General features: G+C 37.6%; 1 protein-coding gene across 1 annotated transcript in view; it reads left to right on the top strand.

Moving 5' to 3' along the window:
- Positions 1–325: 325 nt before the first annotated feature.
- The window catches only part of opcml (opioid binding protein/cell adhesion molecule-like), a 242807-nt gene continuing 225329 nt past the window's right edge, over positions 326–17803 (top strand). The window contains exon 1 of the mRNA XM_083567659.1: positions 326–581. Coding sequence (XP_083423785.1) covers positions 521–581 — 61 coding nt within the window. The 5' untranslated portion in view covers positions 326–520. The remainder of the gene's footprint in view (positions 582–17803) is intronic.

The following is a 17803-nucleotide window of genomic DNA, read 5'->3' as shown; positions in this document are numbered from 1 at the left end:
GTATACACACACACACACACACACACACACACACACACACACACACACACACACACACACACTACATTACTGGGACATATTTCTTGTGTGTGTGTATGTGTGTGTGTGTGTGTGTGTGTGTGTGTGTGTGTGTGTGTGTGTGTGTGTGTGTGTGTACATACAAATAGCATGCTTTATTGAGCTTGTGGTCAGTTGTTTTATTGCCCTGGCTGCTATAGATTCATCTCCTGGCATGGTACCTGTAAATGACAGCCATTTCAGCCAATGAGAACTAACAGAGGGCGGGGCTTGGGCTCGCTCCTCTCCCGTGGAAATAATCAATGGGCACTCAGTCACCGCGCTGCCGCAAGTTGCGCTGGATTTCAAATCGGGCTCCACTCTTTCCCCAATGCGCTCCTCACAAACACGCGCCAGTTGTGTAGTGATCGCACTGTAAGAGCGTCGGGAGCAATCGGAGCTTCTGAGTGCAAGAAGAAAAGCAAGAAGATCAGAAGCATCACCGTCAGGGACAGTTTAGAGAATGTTCACCCCGGTGGGCTGCGTGCTTGCGGCGTGGCTGCTCGCGCTCGTCGTGTATCCAGGTAACGGGCAACGCCGTGAACGCGTGTGACTGCGTCCTCTTTATAGAGTTCATGTAACAGCTGCATGATGCTCAACTTGCTGACTGCTGAACTGCAACTTCTAAAAGATCAATGCAAAGATACAGACACTAAGATAACTACCACTTTTACTAATACTTCTACTAGTACAAGTACTGCTACTATTACAACTTATACAATAATTATTACTGCTGCTACTATTACTATTACTACTATTACTGCTATTATTACTAATACTGCTGCTACTACTACAAGTACTGATACTGCTAGTACTATTTCTTTTACAATTACTATCACTGCTTCTATTACTACTTTTACCATTACTGCTATAATGACTACATTTGCTGTTACTGCTACAAATATAACTACTATTGCTACTATTACTTCTACAATTACCATAATTTTAACCACTACAATTACTACTATTACTATCACTGCTGCTGCTACTACTATCACTGTACATCTAGTCCTGCTATTGTTACTAATGCTACTTATTGCTAGTGCGTACTGCTATAAATACTGCCACTACTGTAACTACTACTACCATTGCTAGTATAATTTCTATTATTAATACTACAACAACTACCAGAATCAGTTTTACTGCTGCAACTACTGTTATTTTTACTGCTGTTATTACTATTACTAGTCCTGCTGCTATTACTACTATTACCTCTACAATAACTATTACTGTTACTATTACAGTGGCTACTACTGCTACTGACAACTACTATCTATTACTATTACTACTGCTGCTACTATTGCTGCATTTAACCAATACTTCTGCTTCTCCTTTTGCTGCTACTACTATTACTACTGTACTACTAGTGATGCTATTACTTCTACGAGTACATTTACTGCTAATATTGCTGTGGCAACATTTAGAACTGATGACCACTTTTACTTTTTAATGCTGCTGCTACTATTGCTGTTACTGTCACTACTATTACTGCTGCTATTACTACTACAAATTCTACTATTACACTGCTGCTGCTGCTGCTATAAATGCTATATTAACATTAGTAATACTACTATTATTATTATTGCTGTTACTCTACTATTACTGCTATGAAACTTATACTGCTACTGTTACTACTATTGCAATCACTAACTATTACTATCACTGCTGCTACTAAAATTGCAATTACTACAACTACTATTCCTTCAACTATTATATACAGCTAATTATAATGATTACTGCTGATTCTACTACTATTAATACTGTTATTGTTACTACAAGTACCATTGCTGCTGCTATTACTGTGGCTACATTTACTACTGATAACTACTATTACTTTCACTGCTGCTATTACCATTGCTATTAATGCCACTACTATTGGGGCTTCTATTACTTCTACACCTACTACTTCTATTACTACAACAGCTGATGCTACAACTGCTAACTAATATTCATTCATTCATTCATTTTCTCCCGCTTATCCGTAATTTGGGTCGCTTACGGTCCCTCCTGCAGGTGGTGAGCCCACGGGAAGTGCTAACTAATAATGCTACTATTACTAGGCCTACTATTTCTGTAACACTATTATTACTACTTTTAAAACTAATACTGCTACTGTTCTACTAATATTATAACTATCACTTCTACAACTAATACTATTACTTTCACTGCTTCTGCTGCTATTATTAATACTGCCACTACTATTACAACTAATACTGCTGCTATTATTAATGCTACTATTGCAGTTACTTTACTATTACTGCACCTAAAACTAATACTCTTACTACTAGTATTGCAACTACTAACTATTCCTTTTAGTACTGCTACTAGGATTGCTATTACAACTACAATTATTCCTGCTACTATTATTCTACTTTTACTACAACTACTACTATTACAACTAATACTGCTGCTATTATTAGTGCTACTAATACTGCTACTCTTTTATCACTGCTTTTATAACTAATACTGCTGGTTCTACTCTTAGTTCTTCTATTACTTCTACAGTTACTAATATTGCTATTACTATGGCTATGACTACTGGCGACTAAGATCTGTTACTTTTACTGCTACTACTGTGTTTACTTGTACTACTACAACTATTATTTTTTATTTGTACATTACTGTACTTAAGTAAATTTTTTTGGTACTGTATATGTACTTCACTATTTATTTTTTAGTGAACTCATTACATTTTTTACACAGATGTCTGTACTGTCTGCGTCTTACATTTCCAGACCAGGATGGTTACTTTAGTTTTATTATCTTTGGTGACATGATCAATATTTTTTTCTTCTCAATGCTTGCAATTTTCAGGCCAATTTATTGCTTGTCATTGCATAGGGATTTCAACCTGCCACTGGTGTATCATTTCCTGGCTCACACCTAGGCTAGCCAATGACGCTAACAACAAGCAAGGCGGAAGGCAACAAGTAGTATGGCTTATGTTTTTGAGACCGAAGGATTTGGACATTCCTGATCACCATCATCTTTTCTCTGCTTGTGTTCTTATGGTGGTTGTTAAGCCTGGGAATGTTTATTAGGTAACAGCATTTGAAACTATTTTGTATTAATGTACTAATATGATGTAAGGTCCAGGTTCCAGTGTGACCAAATGTACAGCATCTATAGGTACTTGTCAGAGCCCATACTTCTTAACTTGTGTGAAATAGTGTTGTCAATACTTCAACTTTAAAACTTTTAGTCTTGTTGAACAAGTATTTATACTTCTACTTGAGGAAAGGAGGTGTGTCCTTTTGCTATCTCTGGCTATTATACCGAATACTGTTGCTTCTACTGGTACTACTATTACTACTACTAGTCCTACTATTACTGCTGCTGTTGACTACTAACTATTACTTTCACTTCTGCTACTACCATTGCATTTACTGCTACTACTATTGCTGCTAATACTGTATTACATCTACTATTGGCTGCTGCTGATATTATTACTGCTGCTATTAGTATTACAATCAGTATCGCTACTTTTACTAGTGCTACTATTACTGCTGTTCTACTATTACTGCAATTATAACTAATACTGCTGCTACTACAAGTAGTGCTACCGTTACTTCTTCTATTGCTACAATAGCTATTACTGCTGCTAGTACTATGGCTACTACTACAGACTACTACTAACTACTATTGCTATTTGCTAGTACTAGTGGTGCACCTACTATTACTTTTACTATTACCACTACAACTACTATTTCTGTGACTGTCGCTGCTGCTCCTACTAACGTTATTACTGCTGCTACAACTATTACAACTATTACTTCAACTCTATTATTACTTCTATTATAACTAATACTGCTGATACAACTATTGCTTCTACTATTACCACTACAACTACTACTTCTGTGACTGTCGCTCCTGCTGCTACTACTGTTATTACTGATGCTAGAACTAGTGCTGCTATTACTGCTAATCGATTATTATAGGACTATTACAAGTACCTCTACTGTTAATAGCACTGCTATTACTATGACTGTTGCTAATTCTGCTTGTATTACAGCTGACTCTACTATTACAACTGTTACCTCTTTTAATATTGCTACTATTACTGCTACTCTACTATTACTGTTATTATGTAATGAATACTTCCGTTAGAAATACTGTTAATATGGCTCCTACAAGTACTTTTACTAATTTTTAAGACTATTGCTGCTACTTCTACAGCTGCTACTACAATTGCTCTATATGTTACTACTAGTTATTAGTTGCTATTAGTATTATTAGTACCACCACTGCTACTACTACTACTACTACTACTACTTGACTTGAACTCTAGTAGTAGAAGTGCTAGAGTTCAAGTGAAGTCAAGAAGCTTTTATTGTCATTTTAACCTTATATTTTATAGCTGTTGCAGTACACAGTAAAATTAGACAACATTTCCCAATTTACATTTGTGGCATTTAGGAGACGCCCTTATCCAGAGCGACGTATCAAAGTGCCTTGAATCTCTAGCAATAAATAAATCTACACTGGTACGCATGATTACAAACTTAATATAAATATACCTCTTGAATTCTACAAAGCCAGAACCCTGGTGCTACAGAAAACAACATCGAGCTACATAACAGAACACAGAGCTAAGGATTCAAATAAGTTGTCCTATCCACATAAAGTGCATTGAGCAACCTACAGTAGTGCAAACAGTTAAAGACAAAATACAGTGCAAACAGACAATACAATACAGTGCAGGACAGACTTCAGACTTCTATTAGTAGTAAACCTTTTGCTAATACTGTTACAATTTCTACTTCTTTTACTATTACTGCTACCACTATTACGATTGCTACAATTACTAAAATCGCCCCTGGTGATGTAAATCTTTTTGTTGAGAAACTACTGATCTCTGTATTTACTCTTCATGGTCTGGGTTGTAGCCTTTACAATTACTTCAGGCACTTTTTATATACATTCTTAAGAAAAGCGTACTACTCTGCACTCATCTTTTCTTGTGATATGTGGTATCCTTCATTCACCATTAGTGTGCATAGTGAGTACCTTTTAAAGCTTTACTCCAAAAAGTAATTATGGAAGATTATATAGCTTACAAAATACATAAGACAAGGGTGCCACCCTAGTGGCAACGGAAAGGTACAGTTTCGAGTGTACTGAGGAATGTGAAATTTGCTGATGTGTGTAGACAAGAGCAGCTGCTGAGAATGCAGCAGAGGAGGTGAGGGGACGGCTGATCACTTATTCATGTCTGGGTTAATCTGGAGTGTCAGGAAATTAACCCAGAAAAGACGCAAAAGCTGGGGCTTTAACCAAATGAGAGATGTACACTGTAGCAAAAAAATGCCATTTGTATCTTGTGCATTTGCAGAATGTCGTTTTTTAATTATTTTTTTTTTGAGTGCTCTTAATTAATAAACAATTAAACTTAATTTGTGTTCTAGGAATAACTAATAGGTTTAATATTATCTCTTGTTAGCCTCTTCATGGTTTCTGCTCAGTTCTGCTTAGATTTGTACCCTTGTTCCACAATTTAGGTTTTGTTTTTTGCAACTTTGTGTATTTTGTCTTTTGTTTGTTTTGTTTGCACACTTGTGTCCACATCACTCTTAATTACATGACAGATAATATGGATGCAGTGAAAAATCTGTTTAGACTCCATACATGAGCAAGAGTAGCAGCTCAGTGAGAGCCAAAAGCAGCTTAACATGCTTGATGGACTCTTGAACCGGCTCCTGCCATGGCAGGACATCGAGCAGCACCTCAAGGAGGTATATGGGAAAGAGGCTCAGATCCTGGCTGGCATATGAACCCACTTACTTTGCAAATCATGCTGTCCCTCTGCTTTGTGCATTTCTAATCCTGCTGAGGATGTTGCCCTGCTGCCCATCTCTAAGAACGTCACTCAGCTTCCCTGTCCTTCTAAGGACGTCACCATGCCAAATTGCTCTGAGAACACTGCTTAGCATTTCTATCCTGTTTAGGATTTCACCATGCCACCCTGCTCCAAAGAGAATGTTGCTTAGCCTTCCTGTTCTGCTGAGGAGGCCACCATGCCACCATTCCTTCCTGCTCTGAGGATGTGGCTCAGCATTCCTTTCCTGCTGAGGATGTCACTATTTCTCCTAACAAAGCTGAGGGCACCTTGTCATGATCAACTCTTTGTATGCTATCTATGTTTTAGATGTCACTATACTTCCTGGCTTCACCTCACACCTTTCAATGTCTCATGCTCGCCTGAGGACATCAGTCCGACATCTTGCTCAGCTATGAACGATGCTGTGCCATTTTGCTCTACTTAGGACACTCTACCTCCTTGTTTTGCTGTGACATCCCTCTCCTCTTTTGCCTTGTTGAAAACATCAATCTATGCTCTCGACTCATAGAGAGTCTTGCTCTTCATCTGGCTTCACAAATGTTGTTCCCCCATGGCCTTCCGGAAAGTGTGGCTCCCCCTTATAGTTTTCATTCCCTCCTGAGCTTAATGGCAGCCTACAGAGCAGGAGATAGCGGTGCTGGCTGCCCAGGAGATGCACCAACCCCTCCTGCCCACTGCCCAACTTCCAACTCCTAGAAGGAACTTTTGCGCTTTGGGAGCCGTGCATCAGAGGGGGAGGGTCTGTCAGAAATATATGCACAAACTAAATTTCCCATAAGCCAATGCACCTTATGAAACCATGTCAAATGTGCACCTCAGACACATTCATGATGTGTAGTTTAGCAATTCATTTGTATATACGCTCACAGTTTGCTGCAAACCTTGTCTCTTGTTTGTCTCTCCATGGTTTTATTATTGGTCAGTTTTATAACCTTTTTCCAAATTTCAGGCCTTGCTCATGGTTTCTGTACATTTTGTCTTTATTTCCATTGTATTTGTTCCCATTCATTCACTTGACACAACTAATAATAAAAAATATTAAAGTGCAGCATTTATGCAGATTCACTAATAGCGTGCATTTTATACAAATTATTCCAATTGAGACCAGTCTTGTTAAACCCATAAATAAATAAATAAATATTTATTTTCTAACACACACACTTGGTTAAATATGAATCCAGTAAAGGTAAAAATTCCCTCTTTAAACTTTCACTTGAGAAAAAAGTACAAATGGATTTGCCTTAAATATCCAGAGTACTATGATTTAATATGGTCATAATGACCTATTATCATTTTTGTCACAAGATTCTTGCTTAATCCATTCAGTTTATGTGAAAAGACTCTAATGTTACATTTAGCACAATCTATTAATAGAATTATTTATTCAAACACTGATTGATATCTATTAAAATTGTCATAACCCCAAAACCTTCTTTTCAGGTCAGGAGTTTCTTCCTTCATTTACAGTATTATTCTCAAAATGTTCTGCTTGCTGTTGAACTGCAGCTGAACTGTTTGTTTGTGCTAAATAGATGCCACTAAACGGCACTTAAAACAAGTGGCTTGCTGCGTGCTTGACCAGTTACGTTTTTATCCACTCGGAAATAAAAAGGAACGACTGATTTCGCAAAATGTAGTTAAGTAAAAAGTCTAATATTTGACTTTGAAATGTAGTGCGGTTAAAGTAAAAATCTCCCCGAATGGAATAACAGTGGAATCACGATACTCGCGACCTTGACACTCACGACCTCGACAGTTCACGACTTTCTATTTGTAACCGAATTAGAACCCGCGAACTCGCGAAAAATAGTTCACGAGAAGCCGCGAGTGGCTTGAAAGTGCAGATTCTCGAAAAATGCTACTAAAGTAGAGAAACTAATTACATTTAATTCATTACTGTCCACAACTGCAATTTTATAGGATGTTGTTGGAAATGGTAGCATAAAATTTCCCTCGAAGAGCCCTTCTACATTTCTATTCTACATTTCCAGCCCGTCTACATTTCTATTTAGTTTTAAAAGAACAGGACAGTCCATCAATAGATCTGTCTGTCAAATGTTTGCTCAAGCCTGAAAATGTCCTGCTAATAAAATGTTAAGGTTTCCTCTTGGATGTGTTGGGTTAATTGAAAACAATTACGTAAATTACGTAATTCTGTGGTAAACATGTGGCACTATTTAACAAGTGTGATCTTAATAATTGCTGTAATAATTTACTTTGTTGGAAGTATAATCTGTCTAAGATCGTACATTACTTTGAGCATTTTGGACAGGATGATTCTTTTTTAAGGAATGAATGAATCAATACATCACTTCCTCATATACCTTGTATTCATCATTTCATGTTATTGATTGCTGTTACAGGTTTTAGGGGTGATGCTGCTGAGTGTGCAGTGCCATCAGATTCACACATCTGTGCCATTAACTGTAAATGTACTTTGTGATTTATTGTGGTTGATGGATTTAAGCTTCCAGATCAGTGCTTTGCTCCTTCAGCTTTTCTTGACATAAGGAGTCTGGTACAGATAAAGCATTGCATAATTGAGTCATTGGGAAGTGTGTAAATGTGAAGCATCAAATGCAGTCAGCAGTTAGCATAATAAGACACATAAACAGCTTTTTCTAGAGTACATATTGGATTCAATGGTATGTTAAGGCCAGGATTAAAAGGTTAAATGGATCGAACTTGTTATTTCTTTAGGAGTTGAAAGATTGTGTAATATTTCTTCACAGCATCTAAAACTGTCCAACTTTTCTTATTCCCCCGTTAACTGATTCATTAATCAAACTGATGGCTAAAAGACCTGTTAGCCCAATTGCAGGTTTCTGTTCAGTGATTTGAACAGTTTACACTATGGTGAACAGCCTCCTTTTTAATTCATTATGGTAAAATGTATCTCGCATTTAGAAAATGCATTTAATGGGGCTAATTTTCTCTCTCTCTCTCTCTCTCTCTCTCTCTCTCTCTCTCTCTCTCTCTCTCTCTCTCTCTATATATATATATATATATATATATATATATATATATATATATATATATATATATATATATATATATATACACACTGTATATAAGTTGGCATTTGTATCTTGATGCATCGTTTTTTAACATATTTACATCTGTAGATAGAAAGATAGATAGATAGATAGATAGATAGATAGATAGATAGATAGATAGATAGATAGACAGACAGACAGACAGACAGACAGACAGACAGACAGACAGACAGACAGACCATGGAACCCGGTTATGACGCCGGCCTGGGGGACGCAAAAAGCGGCAAGATAACCGATGATCGAGATAAACGAAAACCAATATGGCGGCAATATATTAACGAAATGCTTGAAATTTCACATGATGTACATGATGTACATGATGTGCGTTAATAAATGAGAGTGTGCATGCACATGTTTTTGGAGGTTTTTTACACAACAGCGTTGCCGCGATTTGTTTGATTGGTCATGCGGATCGAGATAACCTGTAATGCGGATAAGGAGGTGGAAGCCGAAGAAAACGCAAACAAAGTTTATTGAGAATACTCAGGAGATAATCCACCAATACTTGTAGTAAAGCAGTAATATCCAGTGGTGCGCTCCGGGAGCGCGGTCCACGAAGTTCTGTGAAAGCAGAGACAGTTTGTGTAGAGAATCCACGGATCCGCGCTATGGAAAGCGCAGCGCTGGGCAGCAACGGATAAACGGGGTGCAGACAGCGTGAACATGGAAAACAGCAGGATCGGGGTAATCCGGGGTGCCGTTGAGAGAATGCAGAGTTCGAGAAGAAGGGTACGTAGCGGGATACGTATACTCGATTACACAGACCGACATGAACCAACACATACGATCATGCACAAACAACAACGGACCGCGAGTGTGTGGAGGTGAGGGGCTTAAATAGAAGATGGGATGAGTGAGTGAATGAGAGTCAGGTGTGTGTGATCAGCATGAATGGCACGAGCTCCGTGTGGATGGGGCACGCACGGGAGAAGAAATGAGAATGCATGCCGAAGGGGCGTGGCAGGGGGATTCCTGACATAACCGACGTTAAGTGGCAAATTTGCCCCCCCTTGTGCTCGAGATATTAGGGTTCGGCGACATAACCGATATTATGATTGATTTCTTCTGTTTCTCAAGTTTGTTCCCTTAGCACAACTGCTGCTACGAGAATATGACTTAGCACAACACTACAGAGACAGAGGAATGTCCTGTGATACCTGTGATATATATATATATATATATATATATATATATATATATATATATATATATATATATATATATATATATACATACATACATACATACATACAGGTAGTCTTCTACTTACGATGGAGATACGGTACGATGACCCCATCGTAAGTCAGAAATATCAAACGTCGAAGATGGTGCTATAACTGTGACAGCCTGATTTATAATTTTCATTTTCTGCTCCAAACTAATGGCTTTCCTCTTCTTTTTTTCACTACCAGCAGGAGACTGGTGCCAAGTATGAAAGTGAAAAACATTTTAGTAAAAAACATGCTTTTATCACTAAAATTGCAGTTTGAAACCGCTTGAAACCGGAAAAAAGACAACTTTACTGCCTCGACCGCTAGCGAGAGTGGGGCATCTCACAGAGGAGAGATACGCTCATCTCAGCTGCACGTCCGATGTATCAAACATCGTACGCTGCTGCCTGTGCCTGTTTCATGAAATTTTGTCTATTTTTACAATTTTGTTGTACCGCTCTTTTCATTGTAAGATCAAACAAAACGTAAGTCGAACCATCGTAACTCGGGGACCATCTATGTATATATACCTATTCAGCAATTTCTGCTAAAAATAGCTGTTCTGTGATGTTGGACAAGATGGGCCAGCCTTTGTTCCCCACATGGATCATTAAGCCTTGTGCAGCCATGACCCTGTCACTGGTAAGTACTAACAAATGCATACCTGGGACACTCCCACATTTTATACATTTTCTGACCCAGTCGTCTAGTCTAGTTTTAATCTTGTTTTTTCAGCATCTGATACATTAACTTCAAAAACTGACTGTTTACTTGCTGCCTAAAATATACCACCTTTTGGCAGGTGCCACTGTAAGGAATGAGTCAGTGCTTTTCACATCTGTCAATGGTTTTTCTGTTGTGGCTGATCAGTATAGTACAGTATATGTTCAGAAATAAAATTGCAATCGTATTTTCTGTTGAATCAGTACTATGATTCCCAAAAGTACAGCAGCACAAAAATCATCTGTAACTGATAGAGTGGATTTTATGTGAAAAAACTAATGCAGCATCAACTTTTCCTGCCATGTTGATTTAACAAGAATGGAGTGAAATATTTGGGCTTACATTCTCCTTGGATGTTTGCATGCTTTATGTGCCTTTACTCCCCAATGACTTTGTGCCACTAGCCTGTCCAATAAAATAATCATATTATTTTGACCTTGCCAGAGGTGCTGAGTGTGCCCTGACATACTCATCGCCAGTTCTCTCGCCCGTTCCCGCTTTCAATTTGACATGTGCGTGTATGTTTTAAGGAGCAGATCCGGGTTTGCGGCAAACCAGTCAGCTCAGCAAAAATGCTGCTCCGCTGCTCTGAGAAGTGACAGAAAAATGAAAGCAAATAGCAATGTACTGTCTCCATATTTACTATAGTTAGATAAGCATTTGCTCATTCACCCTGGCCAGGCTGAAGGCCAAAGGGGAGGAGGAGGGGTGCCAGAAAGACTGAGATGCAGATGCCAGGTCCATATGCCGTCATGATGGTTTGTGCCCTTGAAGAGCTGCATGTTTTGTTGAGCAGGGTCATTTGGTACCAAGGCTGTAGACCAGTGAGCCGAAGGTCTCGTCATCAGGCAGAAATTTCCTATGAATTATGGGGTCATTAGCATAGCCTTTGAATTATTTGCGCATAGTCAGTTTGTTTCAAATGGTGCAGGATCATCTGTGAAGCTGAATTTTTGGGTAAAAAATGACTGCTCACAAAAAAACCTAATAATATTAAATAGTAGATACAAATAAAAAGTCAAGATAATTAATAGTACTTAGTTGTATAAACATTTTAATTTAAAGAAAAGGTTAGTCCTTTATAATGATGTTCACTAATTATTAGAAATGTATCCAAAGGCAAACCTGTTCTTCTGATTGAACAGATGTGCACTGTCTTCTAAATGGAGATATGAACAGGAGGTGAATATTTTTTAGCAAGCTTAGAAAAGTTCATGGGAGATCTTGTTAAGACTAGGGGTGTAATTCATGACTGGGATCCTACAGGGTGCAACAAAAAAGTCACACAAGTGAGCAATCAGAGCCGGCAAGTGGGCAAAATGTATTGACTGCATCCTGTTCAGAGTCATGGTGGTTTCAAATAAGCTACAAGCTGGGTTATGTTTTTGTAGAAATAAAACCAGGTTAATTAGTTAGCAAATATTGTAGGTAGGTACAACCAAAAACTAAAAAAAAAGAACACCTGCAGTTATGTAAATATAACTGTTAGAGCGAATTTACACACTGAAAATGATTCCATTCTTTCAGGTTTGTATTTTTAGTTGACAAAATGCAATACATATTCAGCTGATGTTACTGCATTACGATGTGCTTGTATTTATTAACCATATGTAAGGGTACTGGTAATATTGATAGTGTTTCCTGGTGATCTCATTAACTTTTTAATTAGTACTGTGATTTGCAGCATTAATTTATATACAGTATATAAAAGCACAAAGCTTAGCACAAACATTTTACTATTTGAGTAACTTGGTAGAGTTTCAAATAAAAGGCCAGCAAGACATCCTATACAATTGTGTAACTCCAACAAATATTTTGTAATAATTTGACTGGAAAAGTCAGGTGCCCCAATGATTTTGTCCATATAGTGAATATAATAGATATTTTAAATAAAAATACAATGTACATTGCTAATGATTTTTATTAACAATCAAGTTATGGTTTTGATTAATAATGAGTTGATCACACAACAACTTAATAATCTCTTACACTCATAAATTGGTAACAACACAGAAAAATCTAATATTTAACCTGAGGAAATGTTCAATCTTAAAGATAAATATATGGTCATTTTGAATTTGATGGTCACAACATGTCTTGAAAAAACAGGCCAACAAAAAACTAAAAAGAAACAGCTGGAGGAAAAAAAATTCAGCTAATTAGGTTAAATGGCAATAGATCAGTAATATAATTAGTTATAAAAAGAATATTTTAGAAAGGCAGATTCTCTCAGAAGTAAAGATTAGCAAAAGTTCACCAATCTGTGAAAAAAACTACTACACAATTGTGGAACAATTTCAGATTAATGTTGTTAAAGATGATGCCTAATCATCTACGGTACATCATTAAGAGTTTTCATCTCACTTCTTTCTACACCCTGTATTTCTACAGGACCCATTTTTTCCAATAAAGCAAATATGTTTAAAGTAATATAATAAATAAAGAATCAAAGCAAAATCTTAAACATATAGTGAAGCATACTATACTCTTCATATACATTTTTTACATACTAGTTCTTTTAAGCTATTAATAAATAAACTTTAAAGTCAGTATTTGTTATAATCTAATTAATATAATCTGCATAAGCAGTGTACACACAGGGGAGTTCATGAGGCAATTATGTTCACATTGTCATATGTCCCATTAATGCCTTATAGAAATGCAGGAAATGGGATTATATTTCTCATTTATTTTCTTGCCGAAATAACCAGATGTTGGATATCCATGAGGTATGTTTATCTCATTTTAGTTCCTTGAAAGCATTTTCTAATTTACAAAATACTGTATGTCACTTGGATGACAAGTCAATTCAACAATCCTTTAAAAATCCAGTTAATGACTGTCTCCCTCCACCCATAATGCAATCATGTCTCCAAACAATAAAGGGTCTTAAAAGAATATAAGAACTCCTATTTTCCTCCTATTTTCTGTGCTTTGGAGACAAAACATAACACGATCTGTTATGAGAAGGAGAAAGAGAGGTCAGATCAAGCACAGTCAGCGAGCCCAGCTGAGCCTTTATTTTTTCAGCTGTCATTTTGCATTTATGCTCTGTGACTCCCAGGCCTTCAGTCACAGCTTTGGCACAGAAGATCACTGTGATTTTATTTATTTTTTAAGGACGGGGCATTCTATACAATGCATGCAGTGTCCTTTTAATAGAGGTTCCAGTGGGCAGTTTCATGAGAAATGAGGTGCCACTTTGTTAGGCTTGGTTTAGTTTTTAACAATCAGTGAATAACAGTGGATGCCACAGACTGCAGTATTATTATGAAAATCCAACGAATCCTGTGATATCTCTGGCATTTCAGTTACATTTAAGGCATTTGGCAAACACACTTATTCAGACTTATCTCATTTATACAACTGAGCAGTTCAGGGCTAAGGGCCTTGCCCAAAGGGCCTGGCAATGGCAGCTTGGTGGTGCTGGGATTTGAACCCACGACCTTCCAATCAGACGTCCAACACTTTAACCACTGAGCTACCACTTACTTGCAGGATTAAAAATAAAATAGGCAGCATTTGTCCATTCTGTGAAAACCTGGCACTCATAGTACAGATAAGAAAGAAATAAAAAGGAGGCATGCTGTTATAGGGCAATAATCAATGATGAGATTATAATGATCATGTTGTCAACTTGTAATTAATTGTTTTCCCAGCATGTTCTGAAGTGTTTCTTTTCTTTTATACCAAATTTGTTATTGTTATTAATGTATCATGTTTTTAAACATTATAACTGCTACATATGTGGTACAACTTAGTTCCTGTTATCATTAAGCTTAACCCTATTAACAATATCTTTATATAAATGTATATATATATATATGCTGACCACTGAAGACCGGGAGCCCCACACAAGACCTGCAGTTTTAGAGATGATCTGACGCAGTCGTCTAGCAAACACAATTTGTCAAATCCTTCCTTTTTTTCAACTTTTAGGACAAAAAGTTAGTTCACTGCCAAATATATCCCACCCACTAACAGGTGCCGTTATTAAGAGAAAATTAGATTCATTAAATTGCTATAACATTATGGCTGTATATATATTATTGTTGTTATGTATATACAGAGTACAAGCTTTCAGCAATAATTTCAGTATATCTTCAATACTGTAGAAATTAAATTTGGATATATATTTTAGAGTAGTCAATGTGCAGCTTGTATAGCAGTACAAATTTACTGTACTCGAAAATAACAACATACGGCTATTATTGTCAAAATAAACAACAAAAATGACAAAAAGTCATAACGGCTGAACGTCGTTTAACAATGCAAAGCCACATGTCCAATTCATCATGTTAATGTTTTTGTCTGCTGTCAGCACCAAAATCTGTTGCTTTGAGAACAGTTCTCTTATATTGACCACTGGATGTTCAACATGGCACCTCATGGCAAAGACTTTCTGAGGATTTGAGAATTAGATTTGTTGCTCACAAAGATGACCTGGCTTTAAAAAGTTCGGTAACCCTCTAAAACTGAGTTACAGTACAGTGGCCAGGGTCATACAGAGGTTTTCCAGGACTGGTTCCACTCAAAACAGGCCTTGCAAGGGTCGATCAAAGAAGTTGAGTCCTCATGCTGTTCATCAGGTGCAAAAGCAGAAGGTCCGCTTGTCAGTGCTCAGACCATATGCAGCACACTGCAACAAGGGAGCCTCTTCTGAAGCTGGGTCACAAAAAGCTTGCAAACGGTTTGCTGAATACAATCATTTTCTGATAAAACTAAGATAAACTTGTTCGGCTCAGATGGTGTCCAGCATGTGTGGCGACACCCTGGTGAGGAGTACCAAGAAAATTGTGTCTTGTCTCTGTGGTGGTAGCATCATGGTCTGGGCCTGCATGAGTGCTGCTGGTAGAACATGATGAACCCTTCCTTTAGAAAATTGGCTAAATGGCAGTTTTACAAAACGAAAACGACCCAAAACACACCGCCAAGATAAAAACTGACTTGCTGAGGGTAAAGGTGATGGAGATTGAGTGGCCAAGTATGTCTGCAGACCTGAACCCTATTGAGCACCTGTGGGGCATCCTTAAGTGGAAGGTAGAGAAGCGCCACGTGTTTAAAATCCAGCAGAAGAGGATCCCACCAACAACCTGTGCAGCTAATGGGAATTTCACGCCCAGGAGGATTAAGGCAGTGCTGGATAACACTGGTGCTCACACTAAATATTAATCCTTGACTATCCTACTTTGGACAAATTTTTTACATTCACTTAGGGTGTACTCACTTTTTCGCCAGTTATTTAGACAATAATGGCTGTATGTTGAATAATTTTCAGAGGACAGTAAATCTATACTGCTATACAAGCTGCACGTTGACTAATATATATCAAAGTTATTATGTATTGAGTAGGCTTCATTTTTTAGATGTACTAACATATACAGTACCTTCCACAGTGATCCACAAATCACTGAAAACCATGGCACGCTGGCAACAGCATGCATACAGTTTTAAAAAGAGTTTTATATTATCTTCTAGTACTAAGCAAAGTAGCCAGCAGCACATTGATTTGTGCTTACACTCCTTTAGTGTTTTGAATGATAGCAGACAGCCCGGTGTTGGTGATGAGATAATCAAAGAGTGGGCTGTGCTTGTCAGGGTGTTCAGCATGCTGTGTCGAAGCCGTGGAAGCCTCTCCATCTCAGACGGATGCTATTTCAGCTCCAAATTGGAGCATGAATGGCGGTGATTTTCTTCACAAACTACTCAATCTGCACATCCATCTTACTTTCTAAATGTCCACTCAGAAAAGAATGTGTTTCCCATCTGCTAGATTAGGGCTGTCCAGACACTCACAGCTCTCCGAGTGGTTTTGACATGCAGCATGAGTTCACAGAGAAAACAAATGCATGTCTGCCTCGTGCTTCTTATGGCACATTTTAAATCGTGTGCTGCTGAATTAATCAGACTTTGAGTTACTGTATCTGAAATATTGCAAATTCATTTTAATATTCATTCTATTTGGTAAATATGAAGACAGCATGTGAAGGGGGAAAGTGTTTAACTTCTTCCTCAAAACATTTATTGATTTATTAATAAGAGCACAGGCAGTGTGAGGAGGTGGGACTGTGTTTTTTTTTACTTTGTTCCCTATGTATACATATTTACATTTACATTTATGGTATTTGGCAGACGCCCTTATCCAGATCCTAATTAGGCCAAGTGCTTCAAGTACAGGTAGTCAGTGCGTTATGATGGTTCGACAATCTTACAATGATGATAGTGATACGACAAAATTGTAAAAATATTGACTTTTTCATGTTGCATTTTAATTTATGTTGCCTTAATTGTCTTACTCTTGCCAGCAGTTGTCAGAGTTCAGTTGTCTTGGTGTTAAAGCACAGATGTTTCTGTGTTTTTGGCGTGTCAAAGCCCAATTTTATCTATTGTCTCTCTTATCGGTTTAATACAGAGCGTGTCCGCCTCCATTTGCGAACCAGCGCTCGTGCATGCGCCAGTTGCCACATACTGTACATATATACTGTCTAGTTTATACAGTATAGCACTGTAAATTGTAAATTAAATTATTAACAAAATACAGTATATGTATATTTTTCCTGTTCTTGGTTGACGTAGTCTGCTTCAAGGTACAGAATGTTGGCATATGATTGACTCTTTTCTGTTCACCTCAGGTGTAAAAAAAGGTGATTATTTGACTTACTGATCATTTCCTAAAATGCTCAGACTAGTCTGTCAGGCACTAACAAGAAAGCCACAATCAAAGTCACTGAGATCCATTTTTCCCCCCATTTTGATGTATAATGTGAACATTTCCAGAAACTCTTGACTGATAAATTTCGGCATTGCACTGCTGCAACATGACTGGCTGGTTGATTAAAAGTACACATTCTCCTGAGCAATGTGAATAGATTTTAACAAATATCCCTAACCAGCTGAACAATCCAAGTGTAAATGCA

The sequence above is a fragment of the Silurus aristotelis genome (assembly GCF_946808225.1).
Source record: "Silurus aristotelis genome assembly, chromosome: 18".
NCBI lineage: Eukaryota > Metazoa > Chordata > Actinopteri > Siluriformes > Siluridae > Silurus > Silurus aristotelis.
Note: the sequence above shows the minus strand (reverse complement) of the source record. Positions and strands in the feature narration are given on the sequence as shown.